The 25,293-nt window shown below is 40.6% G+C and overlaps 1 protein-coding gene across 7 annotated transcripts in view; it reads right to left on the bottom strand.

The window, feature by feature from the left end:
* si:ch1073-340j19.1 overlaps positions 1-25,293 on the bottom strand; it is a 34,429-nt gene that overhangs the window by 1,296 nt on the left and 7,840 nt on the right. The window contains exons 1-21 of one of the 7 annotated variants that reach the window (XM_009297746.4): positions 22,245-22,510; positions 17,072-17,274; positions 16,769-16,991; positions 16,500-16,666; positions 16,308-16,422; positions 16,061-16,233; positions 15,884-15,972; positions 15,567-15,711; positions 15,411-15,490; positions 12,058-12,172; positions 11,816-11,974; positions 11,632-11,735; positions 11,334-11,548; positions 10,244-10,282; positions 6,241-6,282; positions 6,003-6,041; positions 5,851-5,892; positions 5,613-5,651; positions 1,940-1,996; positions 1,540-1,587; positions 3-142 (exon numbers count right to left, since the gene is read on the bottom strand). In XM_009297746.4, the coding sequence (XP_009296021.1) occupies positions 3-142; positions 1,540-1,587; positions 1,940-1,996; positions 5,613-5,651; positions 5,851-5,892; positions 6,003-6,041; positions 6,241-6,282; positions 10,244-10,282; positions 11,334-11,548; positions 11,632-11,735; positions 11,816-11,974; positions 12,058-12,172; positions 15,411-15,490; positions 15,567-15,711; positions 15,884-15,972; positions 16,061-16,233; positions 16,308-16,422; positions 16,500-16,666; positions 16,769-16,991; positions 17,072-17,274; positions 22,245-22,281 (2,271 nt within the window). In that variant the 5' untranslated portion in view covers positions 22,282-22,510. Of the gene's footprint in view, positions 1-2; positions 143-1,539; positions 1,588-1,939; positions 1,997-5,612; positions 5,652-5,850; positions 5,893-6,002; positions 6,042-6,240; positions 6,283-10,243; positions 10,283-11,333; positions 11,549-11,631; positions 11,736-11,815; positions 11,975-12,057; positions 12,173-15,410; positions 15,491-15,566; positions 15,712-15,883; positions 15,973-16,060; positions 16,234-16,307; positions 16,423-16,499; positions 16,667-16,768; positions 16,992-17,071; positions 17,275-22,244; positions 22,511-25,293 lie in introns of those variants that run through there. The other 6 variants (XM_009297747.4, XM_073942686.1, XM_073942687.1 and 3 more) reach the window with 6 other exon arrangements.

Below are 25,293 nucleotides of genomic sequence, written 5' to 3'. Positions count from 1 at the left end.
ACCTGTGCTGGTTTCTGATTGGTCAGCTCATCCTCTGTCTTCCCCAACACAGCAGCCAATGCGGCGTCCAGTTCCCAGCAGCCCGAGGCCTTCTGGAGGGAAACCAGCGGGAGTAACAGGTCCTGCTGGAGCTCAGGTGCAGCTGAACATCCACACAAACACAAACTAACATGAAGACAAGAAAACTCACTGGAATTCACTGTCAACGTTTGCCCCGCTGACGTTAGATTTAAATTCTGTCAGGGCTCTGCCTTGTCTACCATGTCTGTGTTGTCTTTGTTTTTATATTTCCACAAGTATACGGGTATTTTTAAAACCAAAATTGGTCTACATGGTTTTGCTGTTTGTCCACCTGAAAACAGAGAATCGAGTGACTGAGACTTTCTGGAAACTCCAGCCAGGGAGAAGATTTTCAGAAACTCTGAGCACAGTATAATTGTGTGGACACTACAGTCAGAGTTTTTGCCTCATGACGTCAGCCTGTGCGCTGTTTTCTCATTTCTGATTGGCCAACACTGTTAAGTTCACACCAAACGTGAAAAACATGAATGAGGTCAATTCTGCATGTTTGCAGCAAACGCGTCTCATATTCAGTCACTTGCATCGCGGGACAGTAATCCATCTCTGTTCTCATATTTGCATTGACTATGCAATTCACTCACAAAAATACTAAACTTCCCATCTGGTGTGATTATCGCTTCCTGTTGGTTCGGTGTTCCCTTAACATACATCACAGTGCGTTTTGGAGTTTTAATGTGGACAGATATTTCATTTAAAAATTACAAATATTTATAAACATGCCTGTGTATGTGTGGACACGGCCTCAGTGTTTGTTTTTGTCTGCTATGTGCTCCTCCATCCCTTTCTTCTTTACCACTCCCGCTTGTTTACCCCTCATCTAGTCCATGTTAGTATAAGTGTCTCCACCTGGTCCTTGTGTGTTTCCCTCCGTTTATATTGTGCTCTCTTCCCTCATGCTTTTGCTGGTTTGTTTTGTGCTCTGTATTTGTTCCTGTACGCCAATAATTTCTCTAATTATTCCTTCCTTCCTTTCAGCATCCTTGTCTTAGCTTGCAATTATACTCCTTTTCTGTTTTGTTTTAATTTAGAAGTTTATTGGTGAAGTTTTATATATATTTTTTTTTATTTTGATTGATTGATTGATTTATTTTTGGGTCCAGATCCCTGACAAATTCTGTGTGTTCAGTGTGACATATGATCAATATCTGTGCTTTTTCAACATCTTTTAACGAACCTGAATTTGATTTTTACCCCAAGTAGACATACATCTACAATGTGCTGAGGTCATATTGTGTTCATATTGAGTCAATATTAGCATGGAAAGATTCCTTTCACCAAAGGGAAACGTTTCAGCAAGCTAGAGTAATATTAAATCCTTGATAATTCATTTGTGATATGATGAATTTATCTGATAAAACAGGTTGAGTGGCATAAAAGGAAAAGAAGACATCCTGCCGAATCTGTGAATATTTTACCCTGTCATTTAAAAGGACGACTTTGTCCATTTAAAGAATTTACCTTTTCTCAGTGGGAGACGGTTACAGACAGACTTTTCAGCAACACAATCTACAGCAAGAGAAACCAGATCAGGACAGATTTAGATTTGGAAAATAAGAAAAAACAGACAAAAGAACCAACAAACTCTACTTTGAATTAACTAGACTGCATTTCAGCATATTTCATCATGTAGAAAAAAAATTTTCAGATAGGAATCAACTAAATGTGTATATAACCACATACTGTAGTGTACTTTTACCCTATTGTACTCAAAAGAGAGAGATCCTATGTGATTCTGAATACATGAAGTCTCAATATTGACACCCTGACTGATGAAGTCAACTCAACACCTGTGTGCTGAAGCATTTAAAGTCCCAACAGTGAAGCTGTCATAGTTTCTATAACCGTGTAGTCGACTGACCTTCTGATCCCTGTGTTTCCACTTCATCATCAACACAATCAAAACTCAACCAATCTGCTGCAAGAGAAACCAGATTAGGGCAGATTCAGATTTGGAAAACAAGCAAAAACAGAAAAAAGAAGCAACAAACACTACTTTGAATTAACTAGACTGCATTTCAGCATATTTCATCATGTAGAAAAAACATTTTAGTAAATTACTGAATATGTATATAATCACATACTGTAGTAGTGTACTTCTACCATATTACACTTAAAAGAAAGAGATGTGAATCTGAATACATGAAGTCTCAATATTGACACACAGACTCAGCTCAGGAGAAAGGACCTTTCGAGTGCATTTAAATCATTTACAGTCTTTCATTGAGAGGCTTTGAATGCATCCATTTTTAGTGTAGGCTAGTGTAGGTTCACAGCTCTAATATATATATATATATATATATATATATATATATATATATATATATATTAGAGCTGTGAACCTACACTAGTCTCATGGTTAGCTTCGGTTCCGATTATCATGCCATCGATTCGTTTCAATTCGATATCTCGGTGCATCACGGTGCATTGACGGTGCTTTCCATACCCAGTTTTATATTTTCTTCACAGCAGCAGTTCTTAAAATGTATGAATATATTTATATTTATTTATTATTTGCAATACAATTTTGTCATTTAATACAGTCAGAAATAAAAACTGTACCTTTAAACAAAACGAGCATTTAGCAAATAATATAAACAAATATAAATATCCAGCTCGCTTTCTGATCCTTGTCTAGTTCTCTTACACCTCTTTGATTGGTCACACCCTCAACAAAAATATATATAAATATATATATTTATATACAGTTGAAGTCAGAATTATTAGCCCCCCTGAATTATTAGCCCCTGTTTATTTTTTACGGAGAGAACACTTTTTCAACACATTTCCAATCATGATAGTTTTAATAACTGTAATTGAAATTCATTTATATTCAATTTTCAGTTGTATATGCATTTTCTATTTTGCTTAACTTTACTCTGTGTGACTACTCTGTTCTTTGTCCTCCATCCTATGCTTTTATCATGAAAGGCTGTTTGCTATATGGTGTGAAAGGGGCATGGGACAGAACGGTTGAAACACCTGTTGCAAACATGGTATGGTTTGTAAGGGGCATGGGTCAGAGCGGAGAGACAGTTAACGTAAACATGGTTTACGTTACATTACATTACATGGTATAGCATGATTAGAAGTGACCTCATAAGCAGTACAAGAGAGAAACCAGATATAAGAGAGAGCACACTTTTTTTTAAAATACTGAGTTCTAATTATGTATAGGGTTTTAAATTGAGTTTAATTATATTAATATATGTGACGACGTTGAATGTATGCGTGTTGAATTTTTTTTCTGTGACGTGTGTAATGTGAACGCTGATGTGGTTGTGTGGTGAAGCCAAAGATAAATTTCCACTTGTGGACAATAAAGACAGTAAAAGTCTAAAAAAGTCTTAAAGGGTCACGAAACACCAAAACACATTTTTTTTAGCTGTTGACAGTCGTATATGTGTCCCACACTGCTAAAAACACTATTAGGACACCTATATTTCACTAAAAAGTGTAAATTGGTTGTTTTTGCGTTATTTCAAGCAAATTCGTATGCGTAATGCATGAGTAAGGCTTGGTTCAAACCAATCAGCGCGCTCTATTGTGCAACTTCATTAATATTCATTACTGTCACAGTGTTTAGACGACTAAGACGCCACGTTGTGTTGGCAAAACAAGCGTGAAGTGTTGCTTTTATAGTTTGCTGCAGTTAAGTTTCGTTTTCATTTTCTCTCTGTGAGAGCTCAGACTCACGTGTGGATTAACAGTGTACGCGACGCTCGACAACAATAACTTATGTGTCCAAGGAGGATTATTGTTTACCTGAGAGCTGTTCTCATCTGCAAACGCTGAGATCCAGATTCGCTTTTGTCCTGTCTCTACAGATTTGGTAGTGAGCGACCAGTGCTCTTTGTTTATTCAGTTCGTATTTTATTCGTATCAAACAAACTATTGCAACGAGTGTAAACAAGTTAGCACTAACAGTTACAACCAAACTATAACCTCGTGTTGGATTTTGTGACCGGAATAACACACGCGGCTTTCTGACGGTACCTGCCGTGTGCATCTAAGTTTCCGGGAAATGCTGAGTTTTTTTTTCTCTCATTCGCCGTGCGGTATCAAACATTGCATGAAAAATACACGCTTAGAGCAGCTCCTCGAATCAAATATCACGTTTGTCGGGAGGGGCATGAATGAATTCCCTGAATGAAAGAGCCAAACTGCAGTTAAAGTCCAACATTTAATAATTTGGCAAATAATTCGACTACAGATGTCCATGTAAACACAGTCACATTGTCCCCTGTGTGGGTGTGTGTTTTGACTCGGAAAGTCAGCGCACCCAAATAGACACTCTCACACCAAGCCTCTTTTCTTCCTCCGACACTCCCCCCTAAACAGAGCTGGACACGCCCACTTTTCTGACTTTTTCCAAAGTAGAGGTGTGAAAACACCCTGCTGAAACGAGAGGGTTTCATGGCCCTTTAAAGTCTGTTTTCAGTGTCTCACTCTGCAGAAACTGTCGTTGCTGTATGATTGCGACCTTCTTTGCAAAGAATAAACCTTAAAAGACACTTTGGGTAAGAAATTGTCTTCTTGACCACTTAGAGAGCCTCGTTAAAGAAAATTACCACTATGTTGGTGTGTGTTTACTGGAACGATGAGACTCACAGCTGACTCGCAAAGACATTCATATTATACACTGTGAAAAATGGCCATGATTTCAATGGTAAAAAACTGTAAAAATGCTACAGTACAAATCTGTAACCTGGTTAACGGTATGTTTTCTTAATATATACGCCGAATAACTGTAAACTGACTTTCCCAGAATTCCCTGCATGGCACATAACTTTTAATGTATTTTGTTGACATTAATATGGATCTTTTTCGTTGTTTCCCCATCAGTTATGTACATGATAGATTTATGTTACATCTAATGTTGATAAACAATGTTTATTTCATGAATTTAATTGTATGTGTGTTACCATACTGGTGTTTAGTAGCTGTGTGAATGACACTGAGCATCTTCTATATGCTGATACCCTTAATTGCTTGTGCGAAAAGTTGATTGTGATAAGCATTAGCTCATTATGTAACTTCCTCATCACCACCTGCATGTGGGTGTGCTAACGTGTCTAACTCTGTAACAAAAGATGTGTAAATGTTGATCATTCAAAATAAAGACATTTTACCTCTACAAATTAATAAAATACAGTAATTTAATGTAAAAATTAAAAATTACTTTTACGGTTTGTACCGTGTTTTTAACGGTAAAGTACTGGCAACCACAGCTGCCGGTTTTTTTACAGTAAATTTTAAGGAATTATTTTTTACAGTGTGCATATACCCATATTAAACACTGATGAAGTTAAAATGCTCCGCTTACATAACTTACAGAGCGTTAGCAGAAACAATTACAACCAGGAAACATTTGCAACTGAATAGGCCTATACAGACAATATATATTTCACACTCTTACAAATGAACAGAACGAACATCAGATCAACTTACATCCACCCCTTCTGCAGGAGCCCTTTCACACCATGAAAACAATCATTATATTAAACAAAACTATCACACTAAGGTGAACTTACCTGGCGGTGCTGAACGATAGCAGAGTTTTTCCCTTCTCTCTGTTGCAAGCAGAAAAGCCAACAGTCAAAACCGATTTATAAATGGGGAAACAGCCAAGACATGACACATTCACAAGAAAAACAAACCAAGTGTTAAATAGAGGAACTGGTAGGAAGACGATTCATATTTCACACATATTTTCACATCCTGAAAACAATCCTCATATTCGATAAAACTATCACACTAAGGTGAACTTACCTCGCCGCGATGCAAAATTGCAGTGTTCTCTCATTCTATCATCTGCGAACGAACATCAGATCAACTTACATCCACCCCTTCTGCAGGAGCCCTTTCACACCATGAAAACAATCATTATATTAAACAAAACTATCACACTAAGGTGAACTTACCTGGCGGTGCTGAACGATAGCAGAGTTTTTCCCTTCTCTCTGTTGCAAGCAGAAAAGCCAACAGTCAAAACCGATTTATAAATGGGGAAACAGACAAGACATGATACATTCACAAGAAAAACAAACCAAGTGTTAAATAGAGGAACTGGTAGGAAGACGATTCATATTTCACACATATTTTCACATCCTGAAAACAATCCTCATATTCGATAAAACTATCACACTAAGGTGAACTTACCTGGCGGTGCTAAACGATAGCAGCGTTTTTCCCTTCTCTCTGCTGCAAGCAGAAAAGCCAACAGTCAAAACCGATTTATAAATGGGGAAACAGCCAAGACGTGACACATTCACAAGAAAAACAAACAAACAATTCATATTTCACCAGAGATGTGTAAAGTACTAGAAATCCAGACTTAAGTAAAAGTACAAGTGCTCTATCAAAAAGTGACTTGAGTAGAAGTTGAAATTCTCTTTAAGCACTGTACTTAAGTGGAAGTACTCAAGTATTCAACATTTTTTGTACTTGAGTGTTGCAAGTAGTTTATTTCAAACGTTAGTATTCAAGTACTGAAAGTTAAAGTGCAAGTATTGTGTTATGTAGTTATTAAAGAAAGCAGTCAAAAGACTCGTATTGTTTTGTTTATTTTAAATATCTTTTTTTTGGGCACGCGATTAAGCAGAATGAAAAGTAACATGGCTTACGATAACGTTTTTCTCTCGCGCTTGAAACACAGATCTGACAGATTATAACAGCTTTAACACACACCTTTCAAAGTTGTGTGTCACAAAAACACTCCGTAATCCACTCAAAACTATATTGAAACCCACTTTCAGATCACAAATTACCTGTTGTAAACGCTGTAAACGGAAGTTCTAAACATTCTACCGGTAGACGCTGGTTACTGTGGCGGCCTCCATGCAGCAGCCAAGAAAAAGGTCTATAATTGAAACGAGTGTAAATCTACACTGGTCTCACGGTTTGGTTCGGGGACGATTATCATGCCATTGAAAGATTCGGATTTCTGCTCTCCAATCCGTCTCATCATGGACCAACGTTTATCCTTTTCATCATCCTGTTTCTCAGTATTTAACTGTGAATTGATTTTAAATAATGAATAAGTTAAAACATTGCTTAGTATAAGAATGTTCAGTGCATTTGCCAGTCTCTTTATAACTATTTTCAGAAGCAACCAATCTAGAGGTCACGGAGACCTTGAGTGGAACTGAGGGCTGAGGACTGGAAGCAACTGTTTCTATTGTTATTTCTACGAGTTAATATTGTCTAAAATGTCTAAAGTGATTTTGCTATTTTTACTGTTAATTCTTTTAAAGTGATTCTACTTTTTATTCTAGATAGACTTTGTGTAGTAAGGAATTATAACTGCCTGAATGTAGATGATACCGGTTTTTAACCAGTTTTGATAAAGACGGCTGAGAGTACACTCAGCCTTGGATAAGAAACAGATTATACTTTAAAGGGCCATGAAACCCCCTCGTTTCAGCAGGGTGTTTTCACACCTCTACTTTGGAAAAAGTCAGAAAAGTGGGCGTGTCCAGCTCTGTTTAGGGGGGAGTGTCAGAGGAACTAAAGTGGGATGGTGTGGGAGTGTCTATTTGGGCACACGCGAGTTTCAGTCAAAATACACACACATGAGAAAGTGATGGTGTTTAACCTACATGGACATCTGTAGTCGAATTATTTGGCAAATTATTAAATGTTGGACTTTAACTGCAGTTTGGCTCTTTCATTCAGGGAATTCATTCATGCCCTTCGCGACAAACGCGATATTTGATTCAAGGAGCTGCTCTAAGCGTGTATTTTTCATGCAATGTTTGATACCGCACGGCGAATGAGAGAAAAAAACTTCTGCATTTCCCGGAATCTTAGATGCACACGGCAGGTAGCGTCAGAAAGCCGCGTGTGTTATTCCGGTCACAAAATGCGATGCTATGTTTGCACTCGGTGCAATATTAACTTAGTTCGATACGAACAAACTGAATAAACAAAGAGCAGTGGTCGCTCACTTACCAAATCTGTAGAGACAGGACAATAACCAGCAACAAGAGCCGCATCTTTATGAAGAGGAGACTAACGTTACAAGCGAATCCGGATCTCAGCGTTTGCAGATGAGAACAGCTCTCAGGTAAACAATGTTCCTCCTTAGACACGTAAGTTATTGTTGTCGAGCGTCACGTACACTGTTAATCCACACGTGACTCTGAGCTCTCACAGAGAGAAAATGAAAACAAAACTTAATGGCAGCAAACTATAAAAGCAACACTTCACGCTTGTTTTGCCAACACAACGTGGCGTCTCTGTCGTGTAAACACGGTGACACTAATGAATATTAATGAAGTTGCACAATAGAGCGCGCTGATTGGTTTGAACCAAACCTTACTCATGCATTAATGCAACACACTGTAAGACGTAATAAGACTCACTCTGGCACAGACGCCCAGTCTGCACGGTGGAATACAATGCTATTATGTCATGACCGTGACGCAGCTTCAAAAATTAGTTTCAAACAGGAAGTACGAATTTGCTTGAAATAACGCAAAAACAACCAATTTACACTTTTTAGTAAAATATAGGTGTCCTAATAGTGTTTTTAGCAGTGTGGGACACATATACGACTGTCAACAGCTCAAAAAATGTGTTTTGGTGTTTCGTGACCCTTTAAGTGTGTGTGTTCTATTTGATTGTTGATCCATTTCACAGGTCTGGAGTCAGCTCTAATCAGTCTAAAGGATGTCTGATGTTTATGTTTAGATATTGTTCAGAATTGTACGCACGAACCCCACGTGGAAATTTTCCTAGTCTATCTGTGTTTTAACCAATCAGGTTAGAACACCTTTATGTATGACGCAGTTAATGACGTTATTTGAGAGTATAATTGTTATTGATTGGTGATTGTAAGCAGAGCGGCCTAGGAACTCATTGCGAGTGTTGAAGCTGGCTTCTGTGGATGAAACTGCAAACTATCTTCAGTAAACTTGATTTATTTATTTAAATCTCTGACTCCGGCTCTTTTTCATCTACCAGACTGGTCATTCTTTGGGTCAAACTGTAGTCTACCCCTACACTATCATTCAAATCAACTCGATATCTCGATGCATTTTCGATGCTTTCCATACATAATTAGATTTTTTCTTCACAACACAAGAATTTTTTTATTAAAATCTCTCTCTCTCTCTCTCTTTCTCTCTCTCTCTCTCTCTCTCTCTATATATATATATATATATATATATATATATATATATATATATATATATATATATATATATATATATATATATAATTTGTAATACAATTTTGTTCTTTAATACAGCAGTAAGATATATGAACTGTACCTTTAATTTGACCTGCTCAAAGAAAACACTCTTTCTGAATGTATCAAACAAAACTCCAACACAAGACAACATGAGCATTTACAGCAAATAAACTCATGTAAATATTAGCCCGCTTGCTTTTTGAGCGCTGACAGGCGAGGTCTTACACCCCTATGATTGGTTACTGTCTTCACCTGCTCAACAGAAAGGGCTGGGATTGGCTTTAGAAATGAAAGCGCTGTTCACCGATGGCGGGAAGAACAGCCGTGGTTACAGTCTATATGCGCATAATACGCGGTTATCACAGGTAATCAGTAATACACACAGTGGAGAAAACTCGCACCTCAGGCACGCTCATGTCTGGATCCACAAGTATCGCTTTAACAGCCAAGAGGAGAGGAAAAGCTACCTCACAAACAGGCCCGCGGGTCAAATGTCCAAAGTGAGAGAGAGAGAGAGAGAAGTAAAGGTGTAGTTATACAGCATTTCTCTGCGCCTCATGTGCTGTGCCGCCTTCATTGAAGTAAGAGCGTTATTTACTCGCCCTCGCCTCCTTCGCCAGAGTATTGCGACATTCCGCATAGGAGATAAATGACGTCATCATGTAATAACCGATTATGATCTATTCCTGAATCGATATCAATAATTTTGACACCCCTAGTAATGAGTAACGATGCACCACATAAAAAATCTATCGGAGTAAAAGTATTAAACTCATTAAAAATATGTACTGAAGTAAGAGTGGAATTAGGAGAAAAAACAACACTCCAGTAGAGTACAGATACAGCCTTTTAGTACTTAAGTACAGTCGTGAAGTAGTTCTCTGAAATACATCTCTGTATTTCACACATTTTCACTCCATGAAAACAATACTCATATTTGATAAAACTATCACGCTAAGGTGAACTTACCTTGCGGTGGATAAAAATAGTGGTAATCGCTCGTTCTCTCTACCACAAGCAAAAAAGCTAACAGTCAAAACAGATTCATAAATAGGAAAACAGCCATTATCATCAGCTGTTGCTCTTTCACACGATATTAAACAAACATCATGAATTATACAAATTATCTCAAGAACAAGCAAATGAACAAAGAAAATATAAAACATCTTAATCTGCCCATTTACAAAATTATGAGTTTAACTGAATGTAAACATTTTCTGGGCGTCACGATGCTGCAGTGGGTAGCACAATCACCTCACAGCAAGAAGGTCGCTGGTTCGAGCCTTGGCTGGTCAGTTGGTATTTCTGTGTGGAGTTTGCATGTTCTCCCCGTGTTTGCATTTGTTTTCCCCGGGTACTCCGGTTTCCTCCATAAGTCCAAAGACATGCGCCATAGGTGAATTGGGTAAGCTAAATTGGCCGTAGTGTATGTGTGTGAATGAGTGTGTAATGGGGGTGTCTCCCTGTGATGGGTTGCAGCTGGAAGGGTTTTTAAATGTAATGGAAATGAACATTTAATTCATTCATTCATTTTCTTTTTGACTTAGTCCCTTTATTAATCTGGGGTTGCCACAGTGGAATGAACCACCAACTTATATAGCATATGTTTTACACAGCGGATGCCCTTCCAGCTGCAACCCATCTCTGAGAAACATCCATACACACTTATTCACACTCATACACTACGGACAATTTAGCTTACCCAATTTACCTGTACCGCATGTCTAAGGATTGTGGGGGAAAACGCAGGGAGAACATGCAAACTTCACAAAGAATCGCCAACTGACCGTGTTGAGGCTCGAACCAGCGACCTTTTTGCTGTGAGGCGACAGCATTACCTACTGCACCACTGCATTGCCATGAACATTTAATATACTAAAGTAGTACAGTCAATTATTTAGTCACTAGCAGAGCACTAAACATCTGTCAGAAAATCTAAATGCCTCTCTGCCTTATTCTGCCATCATGCTTCCTTTAAGAACATTTGAAAAACATCTTAATCAATTGTAGACATCAAACAGTCAAGTGACAACAAAGCAGATTCAAGCACAGCACTAACCGTATGTCGGCACTCTTCTCTGCTGCAGGGGTCCTTTCACAGTCTGTTTGGTGTCTTTATTAATGCCAATGAAGGCTGTATGAACACTGCTCACTCCTGCCTGAACACTGAGCTCCACTATTGAGCTCCTGAGACTCTCACTTTCAGCGCTGGATCTCTCCTTTTGCTCTAGAGAACGGATCATGGTTCGAGCTGCCAGCCGGTGGACGACCAACCTGCAGAAACAGAAGTAGAATTTGCTGATTTAGAAAAGCCAACAATAGATGTCACTGAATTCAATGTGATTCTAAGTGTTTACCCTGTTTCCTCAGTTGGTTTGATGCAGAAGTGCAGCTGGTTTGTCACTGGTTGACTGTTCAGGTTGTATTTGACTGTCACTGATCCCTCAGAGCCTCCTAAACTCTGCAGAGTTATTTACAATCAAAGATAGTTTTTACAATCTAAACAACTGAGGGACACTAAAGTACGATAAATCATCTCACATTTCCTTTAAGTTGGGCATAAATGAGAGTCCTTTGACCCTGGAAGAGCACATCAATGGGTGGAGCAACTGTTTCAGCAGTAACACCTTCTGGAAGTGTCCAATCCACTGAGATATTCGACACTATGGGCTGAAGAGCAAACCTGAGAGACTCCATCACCTGATACAGTTAGACGAGAAAGAGACATTGAGTCATGTGACTAGGAATCATCAGTGTCTGTGAAGTCCAGTGGAGAGCTTTACTTTTGGCTGCATGCGCTCGCTGCCTGTGATGAACTGAGCATGACCTGAACCCTCTCTGGCCAATCCTGTGATGAGGGCGGTACTCGCACCTTCACCAATCCCGAATGAGAAACATCTGGAGACACAAGAACGTCTCAGAGGCATGTCTAGATAAAGACACTATGAGAGATCGACCAATCGATAGACGACCAATCACTCTAAAGAGTAAGAAAACGGGCCAATGAATGCCGAATGAATTGGCAAAACTTGAACTGCCAGCGATTAATCATTATCAGAGTATATCAGCTGGTCCGTGTGAAGCGAGCATTAGATTGTTTGCCTGCTAAAGAGCTGATCACTCAGCTAACAGCTGGAGACACGTCTCCATTCCCTATTTGGGGAACAAGACTTACAATTGTGATGATATGGGACGATATGGGATCGCCATCAGGGACCATGCGTAGCTGGCACAGAACCCCAGCATTTGCCCGGGGGCCAGCTGTGAGGCAGCACATCCATGCCGAGGAGGGCCTCAGTCAAGGAGTAGAACAACTGGCAATGGGCGTTTTCGAAAGAAGCAAACAGGTCGACCTGGACTTTCCCAAAGTGCTCTCATATCAGCCGGACTGTACCAGGTCTCCATTCTCCTTGGGACACTAGTTGCCATGAGAGCGCATTGGCTGCATGGATGAGCTCGCCCCCGGGATATGAATGCCACACAACGATTTTAGAAGCGTGTGAATCCAGAGGAGCAGACGGCGAGCTGAGACATGCCACGGTAGGGTAAACCCCCCATACAGTTTATATAAGTCAATGTTGCCATGCTGTCCATTCTGACCAGCACATGTTGCTGCTCCAAAACCAGTGAAAAGCAGTGGAGAGCGAGAAGCATTGCCAACAGCTCTAGGCAGTTTATATGACAATGCAGCCGGGGTCCAGTCCAGGAACCCGCAGATGCATGCTCATTGCACACGGCCTCCCAGCCCATGCTGGAGGCATCCATCGATACGACAACTTGCCTGGATACTTGTTCTAGGCACACATGGGCTCATAGAAAAGCAAGATCTGTCCAATAACTGATGGTGTGGCGACACATCGGAGTGATGGACACCCGGTGTGCCCATGCGCCATGCCTGTCAGGGGACCCAATCGTGATGCTGGGGGACCCCGGCTGCATTGGCATATAAACTGCCTAGAGTTGTTGGCGGTGCTTCTCGCTCTGAAATAAGTTGAGCGGCGTGATAGCAGCTGCAGATGCTAAATGCCCCAGGAGCCTCCTGTTGAGTGTGCTCAGACAGGACAGCATCCGCCTGGCACGCCTCTATAAGAGGCACGCGACCATGGAGATCGAGTCCAGCTTCATTCCGAGATAGGAAATTCTCTGCACGGGACAGAGTTTACTTGTTTCTCAGGTGACCTAAAGCCCCAACTGGTCAAGATGCCAGAGCACCATGTGCATAAACACCATTATGTGCATAATCAATTGTTCCCGGGACAAAGCCAATATAAGCCAGACGTTGAGACAACAGAGTATGCAAATGCCTGCGAGCCAAAGAAGCGCTAGGGCACGCTCCACAAGCTTGGTAAAAACCCACAGAGACAGGGATAGCCCGATAGGAAGAACTTTGTACTGCCATGCTTGATCTTCGAATGCAAACCGGAAAAGAGATGGTGGCGTGGAAGAATAGAGACATGAAAATATGCGTCCTTCAGGTCTATTGCTGAAAACCAATCATGAGGACGGATGGATTGAAGTTTTTGTTCTGCGTAAGCATCCTGAACAGCATTTTGTGTAAATAATGGTTCAGTCTTTGCAGATCTAAGGATGGTCTTAACTCACTGCTCTTTTTTAGACATGATGAAGTATGGGCTGTAGACCTGCACTTCATCTCGGCAGGAGAGACCAGCTCTACTGCATCCTTCACCAGGAGGACAGCCCAACCCTTATGAAATGAACACCCGTGAACTTGGGAGGGTGAGTAGCAAACTGTATCGCGTAGCCGAGTCTGACCGTCTGTATAAGCCACCGCGATGAGTTGGGCAGCACTAACCAGGTTGGCAGAGCCTGCGCTAATGGCACCATCGGAGTGTCCCAGACTGGCATGGCTCGGGTTTGCGCACCATGTGAGAGAGGAAACTTCTCTTTTTTTGAAAATTCGGGTTCCACTGGCCTGGAGGCCAGCAGTGAAGTTGTTGTCAATTTTACTGACATTGGACTGAGTCCTCGGTCCCCCACCAAGGAAAGAGCAGGTCCCCTCTTCTCTGAGTGGCCTGTCTCAGGGACGCTTTACCAGCCCCATGGGCGGGGGCAACTCGGTCTTGCGGGAGGCTTGGTTCTGCCAAGTTTAGCCAGAGGTTGCATTCACAGACCACTAGGAGGCTGATTGGTGGTCATGAGAGCATAATAGGTTGCCGTGAAGAGCTCATGCATCAAGCCCAGAAGAGAACCACCCTCCTGTAGCTCAGCCAGCTTCTCCGCTTGGTAGCGTTGATAGGTGGCCATAGTGTGCAGAGCGGAAGCAGCCTGGCCCGCAGCAGTGTCTGGTATTGAAAGAGTCAGATAACCTGCATGCTTTGGACAAAGCAAAGATGAATAAAAGCTCCATCTGAGGAATTGTCTCATACCCCCTAGCTGCTCCATACCAAAGGATGGACCGGCAATCTCACTCAAAGCTTGGACAGAGCACACTGACCAAGAGTGAGAGGTCCGCAGGCCCGAAAGCGACAGATGAGCCCCCACTGTGATCCTCAGGTCTGCCCATGTGCTAACCGACTGGCGGGGAGCAGCAGGGGTGAGGCACCCTAATGCTACATTCTGCCTTACAGCACCTGCTCAACATGCTGGACCCTCAGACATGTGATACAGTGCACATGCCTGTCATACAGGGCGAGGAAACCACCACATCCAGAATGCACGGTCAGAAGGACATCTTTAAAAAGATGCATTGTTCCTGGACATTTCGTCTGTGTTGCTTTCTTAGGGGTTCTGCTCTTTTAGTTAAAACTGCTCTTTTAGCTACCAGTGAAACGTCCAGGGGACCGGAAGGAAAAAAAGAAAAGAAACTCCTTTCAATAAAAAGTCAGTGTGGCAAAAGGTCTCTTCAGTCTCAATGAGAGGCTCTGAAACAAAAATATAATACTTGCTTCACACACGCCAGTTAATATACTCTATTAATGATTAATCACTGGCAGCTGCAAAGCTGAGCTCTGCAAATTTAATTGGCATTCATTGGCCTGTTGTCTTACTCTTATTCAGAGTGATTGGTCATCTAGCGATTTACCACAATGTCTTTATCTAGACACTTGTCAGACATCCCATGAAGGGAAATGATGAGTGATGAGGATCTGAATGATCCAACCCAGCAAAACTTTACCTGTGAGAGTGAGCATGACTTTTCACCAGATCCAGCACCTCTTTAGTGTTTCCTACTGCTCCATCAGTGAAGATGAACAGCTGAAGACAAACATCAGATTTACAAATCATTTTTATGCTTTTACACCAATATCAAAGAGTAGTTGAGGTGTTGTACCTGTCTGGGGTGTTCAGGGATGCAGGGCTGACTGTAGATGTGTTTTAGAGGCTGTAAAATCTCTGTGCCGCCCATGTCTGCTCGCATTTCCTTTACTTCTTTAAGAGCCTGATCCATTTTGTCCTGGTTGTACTCAACACTTTTACTGCAAAGACAGAAAGATCTCCTCGTCATCGCTGACACTTTTTAAAGGTGAAAATCTGAATATCTATAAAAGATATTGCTATGGTACAGGAAGGAAGAGCCAAACGCAGAATGCATTCAGGGGGTGTTGACAACAAAAACAAGATGGATACTTTAAAGATCTAGACACTAACGGGAAGAAAGACTTAAAACGAGAGCCAAATCCATAGATGTTGAAGTAGCATCCCATGGGAAGACTCTTCAACAGTAAGAGCAGAGTGTCCTGCAGAGAGACATGAACAGAAATTCAAGTGTCTCATCTAAATACACGCCAACAGAAACAAAAGTGAATACCAATCTTTAAATCTTACTTTTGCACTTTCAATGCGGTTTTGTGCTTCTTTTCCACGCATCATGCCGCTCATACTGCCTGATCTGTCCATCACAAAAACAAACTCGCCTTGAGTTGCCATTGATGACATCACTTCCTCTGGGAACTCTGGATACAAGCTAATCATGACCACAGGGTTTCTCATTAGAGAGTCTGAAACAAGAGAATAAATCAGTAAAAACTTTACCACACAACCCCATAACTCCAGATTTCTGTGCAGCTCTTACCTGACGGTGCAGTGGCCACTCCTGCCTCCACTACAGCAGAGGGCTGATGGGTGTCCTGATAGTACAGGAACAGCTCAACATCCCTATCAAACATGTGACCAGGACTCAGATTCACCTACACACATAATAAAGACACACAGATAAACCTGCACTGTTCACACATCCACATAAACACAACAAGACACACAGTACCGTAGCCTGAGTGTGGTCAGAGCAGAGGAACACGAGAGGATCCAGAGTGCAGTTGGACTCTAGTTTGGAGATGGGCTTTGGAGAGCTCACGTGGACACTGAGAGTCAGAGAGTAGGGAGCTGCTCCACTTACTGATGAAATCTCTGACACTATACCAGCATCTGAACCTGACACACACACACACACACACACACACACACACACACACACACACAGTCACACACTCTTCTCTCTGCTAATAAAGAGTGTGTCCACTGCTGCTGTAGTACCTGCTGGTGTGTATCTGGGGTTGAGAACAGCCGGCAGACAGAAGCGCAGTGATTGGTCGGCCTGCACAGCGAGCTCAGTAATGTAGATGATGGTGACGGCAGCGTTCTGACCCGGCGACAGACACCCAACACTCAGTCTGAACACATCAGGACTCTCTGCGCTCTCTTCCAACAGAAACGCCTGCTGTCCTGAACTCACAGCATCATCATACTGATCCTTCGCCTGCAACACACAGTTTGGTTTGAGCCACAAAATAAAAATATATGCAAAGCAGCATCCTACAAGTTAATATCTGGACTCACTGTCTCCTTGTCTTGCAGTTCTGCCACAATCTCCTGCTCTCCGATCTTGGCACTGAAGTGGCAGACAGCAGCATCAGCAGGCAGAGGGAAGACGAACAAGGCCTCCAGGGGGCGCTGCTCCTCATTCACATACTGCAGAGTGGAGGAGACCGAGGCGACATGATCCTGAACCCGAACCTCCACTGAGATGCTCTTCAGAGGAACTGACACAAATACAGCACAACAACATCACAAATACTGCAAAACATCACAAATACAGCTGAATAACATCATAAATACAGCTGAATAACACAAATAGAACATCAAAATAATATTGCAGAACAACATCACCAATCCAACAGACGCTGTTGCTTGTTGTTCGCGTTTTCAGTCGACGTTTATCGCCTCGTGACTAAATAAAGGGCGTCACTAGGTGTGTTCAATATGAAGCACAGCTACAGCCAGCGATCAATGAGATTAGCCACGCACAGGTGAGGGTGGAGTTGAAAACGGAGCTGTCATCTGGACACTTCGTGGCTTAAAGTTGCGACAGTCATGATGACCCATCACATGGCGTCATCATCATTTATTTATTCATAACAAAAGATTTACAGTACGAATAAAACAGAATACAGTCTCTAAAAACTATATTTCATTTTTAAACAATTAGTTATGATTTAAATATCAAATGCATGAAAGAAATGAGGGGACATGAGAGGGTAATAAACATAAAAATGAACAGGCGTATTTAATACAAATCAATATGCACAAATTTTAGCTCTAGGCTAATACTTCTTGTTTGAATATGCTAAAAAGGGTTTACATTTATAGATATAAAACTTTCCAATATATAATAATGTAAAACCCAAAACAAGGTGTTTTGATTAGGTCTTAAACGATGATGAAGATTATTTTGGATAATGAAAGCATTTTGGATTAAAAGCACTTTAATCCAAAAGGATTGAACAAAAGCACATTCCTGAAATAAGTGAGCCACACTTTCAGTAGAAGTTTCCCAGAAAGTGCAAGATACATCAACGTCACTTTTAAACTTGTGTCTCTTGTTCTCTCCAAACTGGATTACTGCAACTCTCTACTAGCCGGGCTTCCAGCTAACTCTATCAAGCCTCTTCAACTGCTCCAGAACGCAGCAGCACGAGTGGTCTTCAATGAACCTAAACGAGCACATGTCACTCCGCTGCTAGTCCGTTTGCACTGGCTGCCAGTTGCTGCTCGCATCAAATTTAAAGGGCCATGAAACCCCCTCGTTTCAGCAGGGTGTTTTCACACCTCTTCTTTGGAAAAAGTCAGAAAAGTGGGGGTGTCCAGCTCTGTTTAGGGGGGAGTGTCGGAGAAACTAAAGTGGGAGGGTGTGGGAGTGTCTATTTGGGCACGCGCGAGTTTCAGTCAAAATACACAGGAGAAAGGGATGGTGTTTAACCTACATGGACATCTGTAGTCGAATTATTTGCCAAATTATTAAATGTCGGACTTTAACTGCAGTTCGGCTCTTTCATTCAGGGAATTCATTCATGCCCCTCCCGACAAATGAGATATTTGATTCGAGGATCTGCTCTAAGCGTGTATTTTTCATGCAATGTTTGATACCGCACGGCGAATGACGGAAAAAAAACTCCGCATTTCCCGGAAACTTAGATGCACACGGCAGGTAGCGTCCGAAAGCCGCGTGTGTTATTCCGGTCACAAAATGCGGTGCTAACATGTTTGCACTCAATGCAATAGTTAACTTATTTGATACGAACAAACTGAATATACAAAGAGCACTGGTCGCTCACTTACCAAATCTGTAGAGACAGGACAATCACCAGCAACTAGAGCCGCGTCTTTATGAAGAGAAGACTACATCCGGAATCCGGATTTCAGCGTTTGCAGATGAGAACAGCTCTCAGGTAAACAATAATCCCCCTTAGACACGTAAATTATTGTTGTCGAGCGTCGCGTACACTGTAATCCACACGTGATCCAGATAAGCTCTCACAGAGAGAAAATGAAAACGAAACTTAATGGCAGCAAACTGTAAAAGCAACACTTCACGCTTGTTTTGCCAACACAACGTGGCGTCTCTGTGGTGTAAAGACGGTGACACTAATGAATATTAATGAAGTTGCACAATAGAGCGCGCTGATTGGTTTGAACCAAGCCTAACTCATGCATTAATGCATCACACTGTAAGACGTAATAAGGCACACTCTGGCACAGACGCCCAGTCTGCACGCTGGAATACAACGCTATTATGTCATGACCGTGACGCAGCTTCAAAAATTCGTTTCAAACAGGAAGTACGAATTTGCTTGAAATAACGCAAAAACAACCAATTTACACTTTTTTGTGAAATATAGGTGTCCTAATAGTGTTTTTAGCAGTGTGGGACACATATACCACTGTCAACAGCTCAAAAAATGTGTTTTGGTGTTTCGTGACCCTTTAAAGCTCTGATGTTTGCTTACAAAGTGACTTCTGGCCTTGCTCCTTCTTATCTGCTCCTACTTCTGCAGATCTATGTGCCCTCCAGAAACTTGCGTTCTGTGAATGAACATCGCCTCGTGGTTCCATCCCAAAGAGGGAAGAAATCACTTTCCCGAACTCTAGCGCTCAATCTGCCCAGTTGGTGGAATGAACTCCCTAACTGCATCAGAACAGCAGAGTCATTCGCTATTTTCAAGAAACGACTAAAAACTCAATTATTTAGTCTCCACTTCACTTCCTAATCTGCAATTGCCTCTCTGAATATCACACTAACTGTACCAAAAAAAAAATAAATACTAATACTACTAATACTTTCCTTCTTAGACTTTACAGACCTGAAACTTGCCTATAGCACTTATTCATTGTTGCTCTTAGTTGTGTAAATTGCTTCCTTGTCCTCATTTGTAAGTCGCTATGGATAAAAGCGTCTGCTAAATGGCTAAATGTAAATGTAAATGTATAAACGGTCTGACAGGAAAAAAAAATGAGAGTTGACCCTTCAAGTGGTGTAGTGGAGTGGTGAGAGTTCCAGATCAGCATGCAAGGATAGCGAGTTCGAATTTAGGCTAATTCAGTTATTTTTGAATGACTTAAAATCTGTTTGAAATGCTGTTCTTGTATAGTTTTGTTTCAACATTGGTCTGACATCCGAATAAACACTGTGAATAAATATGTCTTGTTCTGGTCATAAAACAGGGTTGTTGCAAGATCAGACACAGTTGTGGCCGAAGTTTAACTAGAATTATTAATATTATTCATTAAATTTTCCATTTCTTGTAATTTATTAACGCTTACCCAAACTAAGGTTACCACTTTTAATAAAAAAAAAAAAATAAGGGACGCATACTGCAGGGGTGGCCACATCCCCAATCACAGCTTAAAATATGTTTTCAGGAGAGTGTTAACACTTGGACATTAAAATAAACTGTCTTTTATTGTAATCTGTGTAAACAGATGCAGTCAGTCTTTCTCTTTTACAACTCTGCAGCACTGATATAGCTGATGTCATGTTTAATAGTGTGGTACACTTGAGTTAACTCAGCTGCTGTAACCTAGAGGAGAACACACTGAACCTAATATTAGGTGAAATTGATAACAGATTTTGGCTAAAATATTTGTCATTATTTGCAGTAACATCTATCCAAACATGGAAACAGCACATACATAAACTATCTACAAACATTAGCCAGTAAAGTTTTCATATAGCACATTTATAATTTAAAAATATGGAAAGTTACAGTTTAGTTGATTTTCTTTACACGGGCATATTGCTGTTTATTAATGTATTAAATATAAAACTTCATGTAATAAATTAATGCTTATGTGCCTGACTTAACCTCAACAAACAAATCATAATATTGCATTGGAATAAGATTCACTTGCATTTCAATTACAGAATGTTTACAAATTACAATATTTGACCCAGTGTGTGAAAACCAGGCCAAATCTAATACTGAGATCAAGTTTGATTGTAGCCATTCATTTCACTGTGATTTCATTTGTTGGCATGGTTTTACTCACTAAATAATAAATACACATATTTTTATTTTTTTCACAGACTGTTCTTTATGTAACCCCGCCGGTCCTGCACCACCCAACCCGCTCCGAGCTGGTATCGAACCGACGACCTTCCGTATGGGAGTCGGTTGCTAAAGACCATGGCCTCTAGCATCTGTCACTAGAGCACCTTTAGAGGTCAGAGGAGTGAGGTTTACCTGCACAGCACACACTAGCTGGCCTCCGTTACATTTATTTCATGTAGAAAACAGTAAATTACAAAAAAAAAAAAAAAAAAAAAAAAAACTCCAGCTAGATATTCACAGACTGGGTCAATTTCTTTGCATTATTTATCAATTAACCTAAATATTGTTGACAATGATTACACTGTCATTACCATGTCTGCTTCGGGAGAGATTTGGGGTACGAAGAACTGTCTGACTGTGCTTTGATTTTTGTGAGCTCTGTCATTACTCTCTGTCAAGACTTGACAGACTCTGCTTAAAAGAACCGCCCTCCACACCCTTCTGAAAAAAACAGCTTAAATCAGCTTAACCTGGTTGGCTAGGTTTAGCTGGTCAACCAGGCTTGTTTCAGAGGGGTTTTGGCCACTTCCAGGCTGGTTTCCAGCCATTTCCAGCCTGGTCTTAGCTGGTCAGGCTGGAAAATGACCAGCTAAAACCAGCTTGACCAGCCTGGTTTAAACTGGAAATAACTGGTTTTAGCTGGTCATGCTGGGAGAAGACCAGCTAAAACAAGTTATTTCAGTAGGGTGGGCAAACGTCTGCCATACCCACAAGAGCCACAGAGAACGCTCTCTGACTAATCGTGCAGTTTGGTTGATATCAATTTACCTGGGGGGTTTACCTGAAGAAGCATCTACTGTTACTCTCTGTAAAGACTTGACAGACCCGCCCTCCTCACAGGACAAAGACCAATCAAACTAACAATGACGTCAAGTATTACCCAATCAAAAGTAGGAAATGATGCATCTACATAAAATGCGTGTGGGATGATTTGCATATAAGCTGCTTTCCAGGAATGATAAATGACAAAACCTGTCCCGTATATACTGATTAAAAACGGGACATATCCCGTATTTTAAGGGACGGGTGGCAACCCTTCTCCCGGTGTGTACGAACCCACATATCAAATAGAGATTACTTTATTTAAAAGCCGAAAACAGTAAAGAAAGTTTGTGAATTCTTACCTGGCTCATTCAACCCACTCAGAAGACCGCAGTTCATTCTCACGCTGTTTGAGGAACTGACGAGCTTTACCTACTTAAAATGATTTGAACTCAAAATATTGCTTTTAATCTGACTCAAATCTTTACAGAGCGACGTATTTAATGGGTAAACCAGTGTTCTAAAGAGTTTCAGATGAAACTAACATTTAGGCAGGAGATGAGCTTAAGTCGTCGAAACACCTCTGCATCAGAAGACCGTTGTAGCAGTCGATTCTGTTTCCTTCTGCAATTCCAGTTCCCCTTTACGAAGACCGGATAGAAATGTTGGCAATGCTTTGATGTCTTGCAATGCCAAAGTAGCGTAATGTTACTCTTCTAACACTCCTCCCGTTGTTGGATGGCAGAGGGGAGTCGTGGAAGAAAGTGAAACAGAAAGTGAACAGCAGACGGGGGAGGAGGGCTGTTGAGGAGGGAGGGGGATCGGAAACAAGATTTTAAGATTTCAGTTGCCGGATCCGGAGTGTTCCGGGACAAATTAAGCTTTTTTTCCTCCTTTTTTCTTTTTTTCTTATTGCTTGAACAGTAACAGAAAGGCATTAATACTTTTTAGAATTACACAAAAGACTGAGAAAACAATCAAATTGCATACATTCACACTCTTTCCATCCTCGTTAATAATACAACATCTATGAATAAATAACAAAAATGAACAAAAAATAAATGCTACAGAAACTTAAGTAGCAGGGGAGTAGAAGTTCTCAAAATATGAAACCAAAATCCTTTAATGATGAATAATAATATCTTGCTTTTTGGCTTTTCATCTCTCTTAATGTCTTCACATATATCACAAACTCTTCTTTAAACACCACTAGTCTTGGGGGAATTAAAAAAAAATGACATTTATGAATATAGAATTTTAATAATGACATCAATTTATTTATTATATAAGATATCCTTTTATCCTTATGTTTTAGGTCAAACTTAATAATTTCCCATGAGAAGACAAGTCTTATAGATATTTTCTGTTGTATCCAAACTAATACTTCGTCCCAAAATCTTTACCTCTTTACATTGGGAAAACAAGTGTTAGTTGTTTCAATATCTAAATTACAAAGACAAATTACAAAACTGGCCTACATTTGATTCACCAATATTGAATTTTAACCTTAGATATTCTTTAGCGCACTTCTTTACATTTAGTATTAACAGGATATGAAAGAAATCTTTTTCTAATATCATAGATATCTTTTTTATCACAATGAGACAAAATATAAGCTCTCTTAACAGGTCCTGGAAAACAACACTGTGTTAAAAAATCTCAAAAATTAGTTTGAGCATGTTCTATCTGTAAAGTGAACATTTTCTATCTTAAGATCAATTATTTTGGGATTTATCGTTGATTATTTTATTTGTTCCTTTACTAGATAAACCTCACTCTTCTGACCTCTAAAGATACTATAGAAACAGACGCGGCCATGCTCTTTAGCCTCTTTGTTAGAGCAACTGAAGCATGCGAAGACGAAGAGTCACTGGTTCGATCCCAGCTCAGCAGAAGTTGGGTGCAGTAGGGCCGGTGGGTTACATGTGGGGGCTCGTATGGGATGGGAGTAAGGTTTAGAAGGGTGAGCGAAATGAAGGCCAGCTAGCGAAGTGCTATAAAGGTAAAACTCACTCCTTTAACCTCTAAAGGTGCTCTAGCGACAGTCGCTAGAGGCCATGGTCTTTAACCTCCTTGTTAGAGCAACCAACTCCCATGCACACAACCGTCAGTTCGATCCCAGCTCAGACCGGGTTTGGTGCAGTAGGACTTTTGGGTTACATGTGGGGGCTCGTCCGGGATGAGAGTGAAGCTTAGGGGGATGAGTTTAACAGAGGCCCGCAAGCAAAGTGCTATGCAGGTAAACCTAACTCCGCTGACTTCTAAAGGGGCTCTAGCAACAAACACTAGAGGCAGTGCCGTAGCGCAAGATGTGAGGGCCCCCACGCAGGGATTATTGACGGGGCCCCCTTTTGAAGAGGCCCCTTTTGAAGAGGTTACATATATTATTCCCTTATTTTTTAAGTTTATCTAAGTTTATAATACTGTGTACATAGGACTCTTATTTTGAAAAACAACCAGCCACGTCATGTCTTAATGTTTTCTATACGTTTGTAAGCAGACAGAACTGAATGGTCGCACTAGTGTGGAGCAATGGGCTTTAATAAGGAGCGGTTCTCTGCCAGCTTTCTGTTCATAACATGTCAGAACATAAAATGCAGGATATATAGATTATAAATGTTTTCAGCGTGCCTTGAAATGGTCTAAGCTTTGTTTGAATTTGTTAGCTTATTGTATATTGTGAAACTTCCAGCATATGTTTTCGATGAAAGAACAAACACGTGAAGACTTCTGCAATGTGTCATGCCACTCAGCTCTTGCTGAGATTCATCACGATCTGTGTTTGTGTGTTTTTTGGAAAGCAGGCACTGACAAGCTGCCACATCAAAGCAGAGCTCATTAATATTCATGACCATTCCAAATATGGTCAAATTGAGCTTTTATACTAGGAATAGTTCCTCTGGTTATAAGTAAATACATAAAATCCATTTTGGATATTTTTTATAAGTATTCCAACCCACCCACCATGTAGATATCACAGAACAAACTAACATGGCACCTTTAAGAATACCTACAGGAAAAATGAATAGGAAAAATACCTTTCCACTATACTAATATTTTACACATGAAATGCAGGCCAAATCTAAATTAAATATGAAATGTTTGACAATATATACAAAAACACAGCCCTGTCCAATCAAAACCAACTATTCCTGAAGGCCATTTAATTATTCAGACTGTTGTCAAATCCAAGATATTTTAATTTAGTTTAGAAAAACCTCTAAGCCTCACACGATGATTCCAGTTTTAATAGTAACAGGTTTATTAGGTTCAAAGCCCTCCCAAATAAACACATAATAAAAACGGATTACGTGTACCCCACCGATTTGTAAGAAGCCAAACGAGCGCTCGCATTTCTCAGGCAACATTGTTTCCATCCTTCACATCTTTGGTCAATAAAAGCTCATTCAC

This window comes from Danio rerio, chromosome 25 (genome assembly GCF_049306965.1).
Source record: "Danio rerio strain Tuebingen ecotype United States chromosome 25, GRCz12tu, whole genome shotgun sequence".
NCBI classification, from domain to species: Eukaryota; Metazoa; Chordata; class Actinopteri; order Cypriniformes; family Danionidae; genus Danio; species Danio rerio.
This window is presented reverse-complemented; position numbering and strand designations above follow the sequence as displayed.